General features: G+C 40.4%; 1 protein-coding gene across 1 annotated transcript in view; it reads right to left on the bottom strand.

Annotated features, from left to right (window-relative positions):
* Positions 1 to 2242: 2242 nt before the first annotated feature.
* NOC3L (NOC3 like DNA replication regulator) overlaps positions 2243 to 11063 on the bottom strand; it is a 28554-nt gene continuing 19733 nt past the window's right edge. The window contains exons 14-21 of the mRNA XM_004607351.3: positions 10638 to 10710; positions 10295 to 10358; positions 10139 to 10210; positions 9080 to 9261; positions 6882 to 7010; positions 5625 to 5722; positions 3552 to 3636; positions 2243 to 2895 (exon numbers count right to left, since the gene is read on the bottom strand). Coding sequence (XP_004607408.2) covers positions 2767 to 2895; positions 3552 to 3636; positions 5625 to 5722; positions 6882 to 7010; positions 9080 to 9261; positions 10139 to 10210; positions 10295 to 10358; positions 10638 to 10710 — 832 coding nt within the window. The 3' untranslated portion in view covers positions 2243 to 2766. The remainder of the gene's footprint in view (positions 2896 to 3551; positions 3637 to 5624; positions 5723 to 6881; positions 7011 to 9079; positions 9262 to 10138; positions 10211 to 10294; positions 10359 to 10637; positions 10711 to 11063) is intronic.

The raw sequence follows: 11063 nt of genomic DNA, 5'->3' as shown, positions 1-11063 counted from the left end.
TTGCCTTGTATGTATGTGGCCAACCCAGGTTTGACCTCCAGCACCACATATGGTTGCCGAGCAAGGCTAGGAGTGATCCTTGAGCATAGAGCCAGGAGTGAACCCAGCCTCACCAAGTGCAGTGGAGAGGAGAGGAAAGGGTGTAGGGGAGAAGAGAAGAAGATTTAAGAGAACAAGAGGCAGCTTATAGGAGAAAACCGTCTGTGTGCCGCATCGCTCGACCCCCTTCAGTGGTTTTTATTATATCGGTGACAGAAAGAGATAACCACATGGGCCCTCTAGAGTTACTATAAAAAGTTGACACTTGGATCAACAGTTCTAGGTACACTGTATTGTTAAGCAATGTTTATGTTCTCTACCAGCTCTGTGTGTCAACTTCCTAAAAGTAAACCTTTGCTGATGACTAAGGATTTTGACCTAAGAATGCCTAAATGATTTCAAAATAATTAAAAAACGCCAACTATGTTAAGCAAGCTATCATGTGGTCTCCAAAACCCTTTCAGATGACACAGGTCTCTGAATTTAAAAAAAAAAAAATTATTCTGACACTGAGTTGGATAATATCACATTTTCAAAGTAACACTTGAATAATTTGACTTCAGCATGCAAGATCATAGATCCTGAGGCTAAGTCTTATAGCAGCTATTTTTTAAGTCATGACCACAGTAGTGAGTCCATAGCAAATGTGTACTGCTACAGTTAATTATATTAAAGCTATAGTTTAGTATAGCATCCAAGTGTGTTTATGTGCTGCTGCTATAAATGAAACACATTATACAAGGCTATATGTTAATGCACAAATCTCACATCCTCAAATTCACACAGGTACACAAACATAAGGTGTACATTTTCATTGTAATTATATATGTAATAGTAAAATGCACAAAGCAAGGTTGAAATTGTTGAATTCCTATTTTCAAGCTTTTTTTATGGTTTCTACTGTCAAAGCACAATTATATTAACAAATTAAAAAAATTATAAGTCTGTGATATGCACTCATCAGACTGATTGGAACAAACTCTTTGATCTTCCATATACCCATTAACAACGTTCCTGGACTTCATGTTATATCTATGGGTGGAGTAAAGAGAATTTGTAGGGGCTCAACCTGGCAATGTTCAGGGGTTACTCCAGGCTCAAGAATTACTCCAAGAGGTGCTCAGAGGACCATATGCAGTCCATGCTGGTGAGGGAACCAAGTCACCATGTACAAGGCAAGCGCCAGAACTGATGTGGCAATCTCTCCAGCCCCGGGCAGATTTTTTATGCTGAATCATACCTTTCTCAGCACTTAATAATAAAGTTTTTAAAAAATAATCTTAGGGGCTGGAGTGACAGTACAATAGGTAGGGCATTTGCCTTGTACGTAGCTGACCCGGGTTTGATCCCTGGCATCCCATATGGTCCCCCAAGCACCGCCAGGAGTAATTCCTGAGTGCAAAGCCAAGAGTAACCTCTGAGCATGGCTGGGTGTGACCCAAAAAGAAAAAAAAAAGTCATCTTAGAAACACTTTTTAAGGGTTAAGATCAAAGGTCTGGAATGCATGTCTTTGATTTTGGCAATAACATAAAAATACTGCTTTATAAATACATTCATAATAATAGGCATTTCATGGATTTTTTTCCTCCTAAGAAAGAAAACTCTTCATTGTCTTCATTGGTACCATTTATTCTTAAAACAGGATGGAAAGTTATTCTTCATTTTTAATCTAGATGCCAACTTTATATAATTTAGCTAATGTAGTAAACGCTCATTCATTTTCTTTAAAAGGCTAAATTAGGTTACTTATTGAAGCGTATGATCCATTAAGAGCCAATGAAACAGTCCATGAATCTTGTAACCAACTTAAAGCTTTTCCTCTTCTCAATGTCTTCATAAGAATAAACTCAGGGATTCAGTGAAACTTTGGAGAGGGTAGGGCAACTGCTTGCCTTGCACGTGGCTGATTCCAGTTCAGTCCATGACACTGCAGATGGTCCCCCAAGCACTAGCCCCTAAACATCACCAGGTGTGGTCCAAACAAGTTTAGCTATCATACACGCACAAGCACACACACAGACACACACACACGTTTAGCTATCATACGCACGCAAGCACACACACACACACACACACACCCCAAATATACTCCCGCAAATACAGAATTTTTCTCACCTCAGCCTATGGTGTTACATTAAAAATAAATATTTATTCAATTATAAAGAGTAACAAAATAGTAAAAGGCATGTTCTTCTTATGTTCTATGCCTTCATTTTAATAATTTTAATAAGTTCAGTTCCAAAGAATTTTTGGAAAAAGCTATCACTTGATATGTATATTGAATTTTTAATTTAAAAAATCAGTTATCAATAGAGAAGAAATGCATAAACAGAGATAGGGAGAAGTTTCTTCTTTCTAAACAAAATAATATTTTTCTGAATTGGGATGAAAACCTCCTTTATGCAAAGGGCAATTCTTCCTCCTCCATTGATTCTTAAGAATTTTCTCTTGCAGGGGCTGGAGTGATAGCACAACGGGTAGGGCGTTTGCCTTGCACATGGCCAACCCAGGTTCGATTCCCAACATCCCATATGGTCCCCTGAGCACTGCCAGGAATAATTCTTGAGTGCAGAGCCAGAAGTAACCCCTGATCGCTGGGTGTGACCCAAAGAGAGAGAGAAAAAAAGAATTTTCTCTTGCAAAGAAAAAAAAAAGGCCCACATGAAGAGTATATTCTCTGTACAAACACACAAATATACAAGAAAGTCCACTTCTTCATTCTTCTACTACTGTAGAGATGTTTTCAAATATTTGGCAAAATCCAGAGGGAAATGAGTATCAATTTCATTGCAATGTCTTTTGATTAGCTGATTTAAATCTTCATTCAGTAATGAATCCCCTGGTAAAACTTTATCCTAGAAAAATTGAAAGTATGAGTTAAAAGGTCTTATAAGTCAGGGGACAGAGAGATAATAAAGCAAGTATGATGCTTGCCTTACATGCAGCTAACCCAGGTTTGATCCCTGGCACACATGTGGTCCCCTGAGCAGAGCCAGGAGTAAGCCATGAACACTGCTGGGTGTGGCCCCAAAAAACAAAACGAACTAAAAAAGTTCTTATAGATCATTAGCAAAAGCTGAAAGCTATGAGCAAAGTTGAAAAGAAAATAACCAGGCCAGGAAGATAGCTCAAAGGGCTGGAGTGCATGCTTTGCAAGTGGGAGGCTCAGATTCAATTCTTAGTATTCCATGGTTCCCAGGCACAGTCGGAAGCAGCAACACACACCACCAGGTATGGGTCAAAAAAATAAAATAGAAAAGAAAATAGCAACAGCTGACCACGAGCTAATATTAATGAGAAAAAAAAAGTGTGAAGTGCTAGGTGAGGTCTTTGCTATATTCTACATTAAATGAAAAGGTTTTATGACTACCTCTATAGAATCCCAATACCTAACACCCAAACATTGGGAAAAGCTATTTATATAAAGCAAAAGAGCATCCTGGAATCAGTTTTTAAGAGATAATTTAGTTGTCATTTTTTCTTTAACAAAAATAATGTAAGTATCACATACCTTCCTTTTGATGTTTGAAGATTCAACAGGAGGATTGAATGTCATTGCTGCCATACTGTAAGTCTCAAAAAGTTCTACAGCTGATCTATAATCACAAATTTAAGAAATGTGAAAGCGTTATCCACGTAAATTGAAAATAATTAAGTTGTATGTGGAGAATTATTTATTCTAAGTCCAGATATTTAAGCTACAACACAATCCTGCTTTTGAAACCAACACATCAACCACACACTCAGGCGAAATAAATCCTAAAATTCCCATGTATTGTCAACACTATCCAACTAAATTCAGAGAGCTCTGGTGTATTAGACACAGACTTACACCAAGAGATGGCTGAATAAAGACCACAAGCGCAACATGACTGAATTCTCAACCCAACCAATTAAGTTTAACTTCAATCAGGGAGATAGAGATGGCGTTATTTAGCCTGGACAGGATCAACTGATCAGATGATGAAACATGACTATATGGCAGAAAAAGCTATAGAAGACAGACAGAACACAAACCTACATCTGTAGCACTGTAACAGTGTCATCCTATAAATAAATTCTTAATGTGTGGGGGTAGTTCACATTCTACCTGAACATTCTATCTGGGCAAGGGCCAGAAGACCTGCAAGAAGGCTCATATCTCTAATTCCAGCCTCCAGAAGACAACCGAGTCTCCTTTCTCAAGTCATTAGCATAAATCAGTTCCTCTCCTTACCTCAAAAAGGAAATGTCTAGCATAAATGAGGCAAATCTTCTATTTCTGAATAACAACAAAACACCAGAAAAGGATCACAAAAGAGCCAAGAGATAAATAAGATTTTTATTTTTTCCCATGAGACAAGTAGGAAGTATAAGGAAAGAAAAAGGCAAATGACCATTTTGTCATTTAGCAAGTTCAAAAGCTATCTCTATCCTACCCAAAAGGGAAAAGATTTATAGAAAACCACAGATACAGTTTTTGCCTCAGTTAGAGGGAGAAGTTGCTAAGTATTGCCATGCAAATATATAAACAAAGCTTGCCAAATTTCTCAGTATTTCAAAAGAATTTGGAGTTGTGATTTTTTTTTTTTGGAGGGGGGCGAGGGGGGAAAGGGGGGCTCTCCTGGTGGTATAAAGGGCTTATTCTTGGCTCACCACTCAGGGGTCCTTCCTGGCAGGGCTCAAGGAACCATACGTGCAAGCACCCTACCCCCTATATATACTGACCCCTGGAGATGTCATTTCCTTCAAGATTTAAAAGACAGTGGGCCCAGAACAATGGTACAGGGGGTTAATGGGGTTAAGATGCCCTCTTGCAGTCAACCCCAGTCCAATTACCGACACTGTATATGACCCCCCAGCACCTCTGGGAGTGACCTGAGCATGGCTGGGCATGACTAAACCTCAACCCCCTCAGAAAGAAAGATGGTAAACAGGTCCAGGAAGATGGTTCACAGGGCTGGAGCATATGCGCATGCTGGAGCCCTGAGTTCATTCCTCAGAACCACATAGTCCACCCAACCACCACCAGGTGCAGTCCACCCCTGAGCACCATGCCAGGAGTAGCTGTCAGGATCCCAAAAATAAAGGTAATGAAAAACACAATCAATTTTTGTTCAGACTCAGAAGAAGTCAGAAAAATCAGCCTGCTGGCCCACAGGCTGCACACCTGTGCTCTCACCTGTGCTCTCCGAGTTAAAGAACCCCCTGGCTTACATCAAGAAAAACCTATGGCAACATATTGATTCTAAGTGCTGGGAACATGGCAACGATATTTCTCATACCTTTTCTATCCTGTATAACTGAAGTACTTCCTAACTGGTTTTGTTGGAAATTGCAGCACCATCATATTTTTTTCAACTTGTTAGTAATTATAAGCACTTCCAGAGAAAAAATTAGGTGGAAGAGAGTGAGGGGGACACGCTGACCCAAGTGTCCTACACACCAGGAGACCAAGGAAAAACTGCCCTCCTCAGTAGTAAAGAGTGAGACCAAGTGCTGACAACCGAGTAGCACTTTCTATTTCAGAATGTCAGCAAAACAGACCTCTCAAGAGGTGGCAATTGTAGTTTTATAATAATAAGGCACGGCTGCTAAATACTACCTTCGACTCAGCTCTGGTTTGAGTGCTTCAGAGCCCTCAGATGGAGCTCCAGCGATGAGGTGAGCGGCAAATCTCTGCACCACAGGATGGTAATGTCTCTGCAGGAGAAAGGGGACAACCTCATCTCACACAGTTTTTTGTTCCATTTTATAAAACACTATAGCTAGGCAAAGGTCTTTGGAAAAAAGAAAATGTATGTGTAATTCATGAGAACATCATTCCTACAGAAAGATTATCTTTGTTCACAGGATTTAGAACACAAATCTGTCTGATGACTAACTCACCAGCAATGTGGCTTTTATCGGGCTCTTATAGGATGAAAAGAAAAACCACAATAGAATTTCTCAAAGAGTGAAAAAAAGTTTACAACATACATTCCGGAAATGTTCCTTCTACAGATTTCACTTTAATTCACTTGCTACCTAAGTCTACAAGGATAGGAACCAATATAAATTGCACTTGATAATAAAAAGCAAAATAAGGGCGAGAAAAATACCATAATGAATGGGTGAGGTGCTTGCTGCACATGTGGCTGACCAAGGTTCAATCCCCAGCACCACATATGGTTCCCAGAGCATGGCCAGGAGTGATCCCAGAGCCAGGAGTTAAGCCCTAAGTACTGCTGGATGTGTCCCAGAACACCAACATTAATTTAATTTTTTTTAATTTAAATAAATTGAAACATACAAAAAAACAAAGTAAATCTTCTATCTCAAATAATGTTAGAAAGATTTTATGAAATCTTCTAAACACCACACTACAATACTGTCATTTTCTGCTTCCTTAGTAAAAGCTATCTGGGAGCCAGGGATGTGGCTCAGCAGTGAAAAAGCATGCTTTGTGATTGAGGTATGACATGTGCTAATCCATGACCCTGCCCCTCAAAAAATGTATCTCAACATCTTAAATAATAAGAAAGGGATTGGTAAACACAGAACAGGCTAAGCACATGTTTTGCATTTCAGAGGCCTAATTTCAAGCCAATGTGCCATATGGTCCCCAAGCACCGCCAGGAACAACTCTGAGCCCATAGGCAGGAGTAGCTCCTGCACGTCACCAGACATAGCCTCAAAACAAACAAAAAGAATAGTGAGAGTAAAGTGAAATGCAGACCACTACATAGGAACTTACAAAGGCCATTCCAGAATAAATTTTACTCAGTATACTAGCAATGTACTGGGGAATGCTGGGGAAAATACATTAAAACAATCACACATTCGCAAAAAGCAAAGTTAAGATAGACAGGGCCACTCTTACCCTTAGTGCATGCAATTCCCACAGAGCAGAATTCTGAGCATTACAATACTCAGGTTCGTCCAGTTCAGGGAGGAAAACTCCACTTCCGTGTGACTCATTGTCAAGCAACAGATCTGTTTTCGGAAAAGTCTGCCAAAATGCCACACAACAAGAATTAGTTATACCAACACTGGTCATTTCAAGGTACTGTCATCAGGCTCTGTACTGTTATCTACAAGAACTGAGTATATAGACTTTATACCTAAGTAAAAATTTTAAAATTTTAAGTTGCTATCAAGAGAAGAGTATTTCCTCTTGCTTTGCTCCAGAAAGAAGTTATCTTATCTTGTTAAAAAAAAAAAAAAAAAAAAAACCAGGGGCTGGAGCAATAGCACAGCAGGTAGGACGTTTGCCTTGCACGCAATCGACCCAGTTTCGATTCCCAGCATCCCATATGGTCCCCTGAGCACCGCCAGGGGTGATTCCTGAGTGCAGAGTCAGGAGGAACCCCTATGCATCGCCAAGTGTGACCCAAAAAGCAAAAAAAAAAAACCAAAAAACAAAAAACCCAAATAATTCTTCTAATGACTTTGAAAATCTAAGTAGAGAAAGAATTACAGAGATACAAGCAGAAGCCTATTTACTATAGCATCATTTGTACTTGTAATAGCAAAAAAGGAAAGGCATGTATCTATCAAAAAAAATTCAGGGAAAGATCTTTATTTTTGTCTTGGTAGTTCCCGTAACCAAACCCAGGTCCTCAACATATACTGAAGAGGTGGGGGTTGGGTGCTCGAGGACTTACTCCTGATAGTGCTCAACGAACCAAATGTGATGCTGGAAATAGAACCAATCACATGTATGGCAAGCACTTTATTTCCTGTTTGATCTCTCCATCAAAAGAGAAACAGCGGTAAAGCACATGCCTTGCATGAGTCCTTGGGCTCAAACCTGTTACCTCATGCTGATACCACCCCAGCACTGTTGAGTATGTATGGACCCCACAACACTGATAAAATAAACACAAAGAAGCCTATAAGCTATCTTTGGACCCCACCTGTCACATACTAGCAGTGCACCTTAGTCAAGTGGCCAATCTTTCTTAATTTGTTTCCCATCTGTAAAACAGGAGCAATGGTAGCTATCTCACAATATCATAAGAATGGAGTTGATTTTTGTAAAGTATTTTTACCACGGCAAGTACACAGAAGAAACTATGTGTTTAGGGCCAAAAAGATGATACAACATGAAAGAGCAATTGCCCTGCATGTGGCTGAGCTGGGTTGAATCCCCAGCACCACATATGGTACCCTAAGCCCCACCAGAAAACACCAGAACACAGAGCCAGGAATAAACCTAGAGCCAAGCCAGGTGTGGCCCCAAAACAAAAACAAACAACAAAAACAACACCACACACACACACACACACACACACACACACACACACGTGTTCACTATCATTAAATGCACACAAAAAGTTGCAGACGCCAAGGACAGTTTAAAGGAATGGGCCACATGCCTGGCATGTACCAGGTCCTGAGTTTGATTCGTGGCACCACACATACCACCCCCTCCCTGCCAATGCACAGGACTTGGTAGTCCTTGCGCACGACCCATTAAATCTATAGTCAGTGTGATTATCAGGAGAGGTAGACAGGTTCTTCTCCCAGCACTGCTCGCAAGGTCTTCCTGCCTGCCTCCTGCCCCAGAGTTGTAGAACACTAATATTTATCATAATCCCATTAATTCCCTTACATTAAAAAAAAGTGTTGCTTTATGATATGCTTTTATATATGAATATTTTAAATATCTGGTGCTGAAAAGATAGTGCAAAGGTGAAGTTGCTTGCCTTGCAAACCACCAACCCTGGTTTGAATCCCTGATACCACAAGTGGTCTCCAAACTCAATTAGGAGTCAGTCACTCCAGAGCTAAGAGCAGGAAACAGCCTTCTAGCACCACTGGTTGTGGCCCCGATCCTACAACATCAACCCACCCCAACGCCCCCCCACCAAAAAATAAAACAAAACAAATACGCTAGGAGAAAAAACAATCTGTCTACCTCTAGACAGTACCATTTGGGTAGAATGACTTCCTGTTATAACTTGCAAACTTACTGCCTGACTTTGTTACAAATTTGAATTATGGTTATAGACAAGAATCAAAATACCATTAAGCGCACTACAAGAGCTTAACTCTGTCTACGTGCACACTACTTACATGCATCAATATCCTGTTGGTTGCTAAAATGCCAATGCTTGAATTTGGAAGAACATGAAGAGCAAGAGTACAGAGGCGCTTGATGAAGGCGAGAGCTCGCTGCAAAGAAACCTGCTTTCGGCGCTTAGTTAGCATGACATCAAGGCACTGGAGCACAATCTCAACACCTTCGTTGGTAGCACCTGTAACAGCAGAGATGGTCTTCAGAGATACTCTAATTACCTTTGCATTATGCAGCTTCACTAAGCACCACAAAAACACAAAATGAACTGTCGTACCTGGGCCAAATCATTTTGTAATGAATGAAACAAGCGCTATACTGCCCTCTCCAGTTAGTGCCAAAGGTTAATGCTCTCCCAAGTACTACACAAGATTAACACAGATGTGTGCCACAAGCAAGCCCATTTTATATGCTTGTTCCTACTTGTCATTTTCCAATGAGGATAACAAGTCTTCTCACAGTGCAGTCTTAAAATTAAACTATTTATTAACAAAATTCTAGCTACCAGATAAATAGCACCTGCCTTGTACCCAAATGACTCTAGTTTTTTTCCAGGCACTGCATACAATCCCTAAGCACAACTAGTAAAAATGACCCTTAAGCTGAGTGTGGATTCCCCCTGACCCCCCATAAGAGAGTAAAAATAAAATACATAAAATCACACTATTGAGGGGCTGGAGAGATAGCACAGCAGGTAGGGTGTTTGCCTTGCACGCAGCCGACCCGGGTTCGATTCCCAGCATCCCATATGGTCCCCTGAGCACCGCCAGGGGTAATTCCTGAGTGCAGAGCCAGAAGTGGCCCCTGTGCATTGCCAGGTGTGACTCAAAAAAAAGCCAAAAAAAAAAAATCACACTATTGAGACAAGAGATTGTGCTGGAGTTAACCTTACATGAAGCCAACCTGAAGTCTGACCCCTGTCAACACACATGGGCTCATGGGCAATACCAGGAGTGATCCCCAAGCAAAGAGCCAAGAATAAACCCTAAGCAGCGCTGGGTGTAACCCAAAACACCAAAACACAAAGAAAAATAAAACCGCTATCTCAATATACATACCTGCATGTAACTTGAACAGTGTTTTATAAAGATGTGTATAGAATTTCATTGGATCAATGTTCAGAACATCACCTTGGGAAATGACAACAAACTCCAATTAGATGTGTTACACCTTCATAAGTGAAAAACATAAAACTTGTTTAAGAAAATTCTTACCTTGCCCAGAAAGAATATGAAAAGCAGTCTGGACACAGTGAAAACTTTCTTGATAGCTTAGGTTCTAAAAAAAAATTATAATTATTATTATTATTATTATCAACAACAAAATCATCATTTTCCCTTTAGAAGCAATGTATGGGGCTACAGAGATAGTACAGCAGATAGCACATTTCCCTTGCACATGGCTGACCCGGGTTCAATCCTGGCATCCCATATGGTCCCCCGAGTACCACCAGGAATGATCCCTGAGTGCAGAACCAGGAGTAACCCTTAAAAATACTGGGTGTGGCCCAAACCACCCCCTCCCCCCAAAAAAAGCAATTTATAAATAGTTACTTACACCAGACTCAATGAGAGTATGCAGAACTACTAATAAATCATCAAAGAACTCCACATTGATAAGATGAGCAAACCTAGAATCAAACAAAACTTAATTAAAAGTAACTTTAAAACAGGGGGGTGGGGAAAGCACAGAGCTTAACTAAAAAGCCATGTTTCTATGTAAAATACCTCATTTTATAATGTTAGTTATGATGGAGACGATGACTGAAACTCCTCGGTGGGGAGATACGAGGGGGTTTTAGGCTATTCCTAGCTCTGTGCTCAGGAGTGACCCCTGCGGGTGCTTAGGGGACCACACGTGGTTCCCAGGGTCAAACAGATTGGCTGCATTCCAAGGTAAGCACCTTAAAACCCCTTTACTAGCTCTCTGGCCCCAAAGACTGACACTTCTAATTAATTCAAATTGAATTTTTTGATAGTGCAC

The sequence above is a fragment of the Sorex araneus genome, chromosome 11 (assembly GCF_027595985.1).
Source record: "Sorex araneus isolate mSorAra2 chromosome 11, mSorAra2.pri, whole genome shotgun sequence".
Classification (NCBI taxonomy): Eukaryota; Metazoa; Chordata; class Mammalia; order Eulipotyphla; family Soricidae; genus Sorex; species Sorex araneus.
Note: the sequence above shows the minus strand (reverse complement) of the source record. Positions and strands in the feature narration are given on the sequence as shown.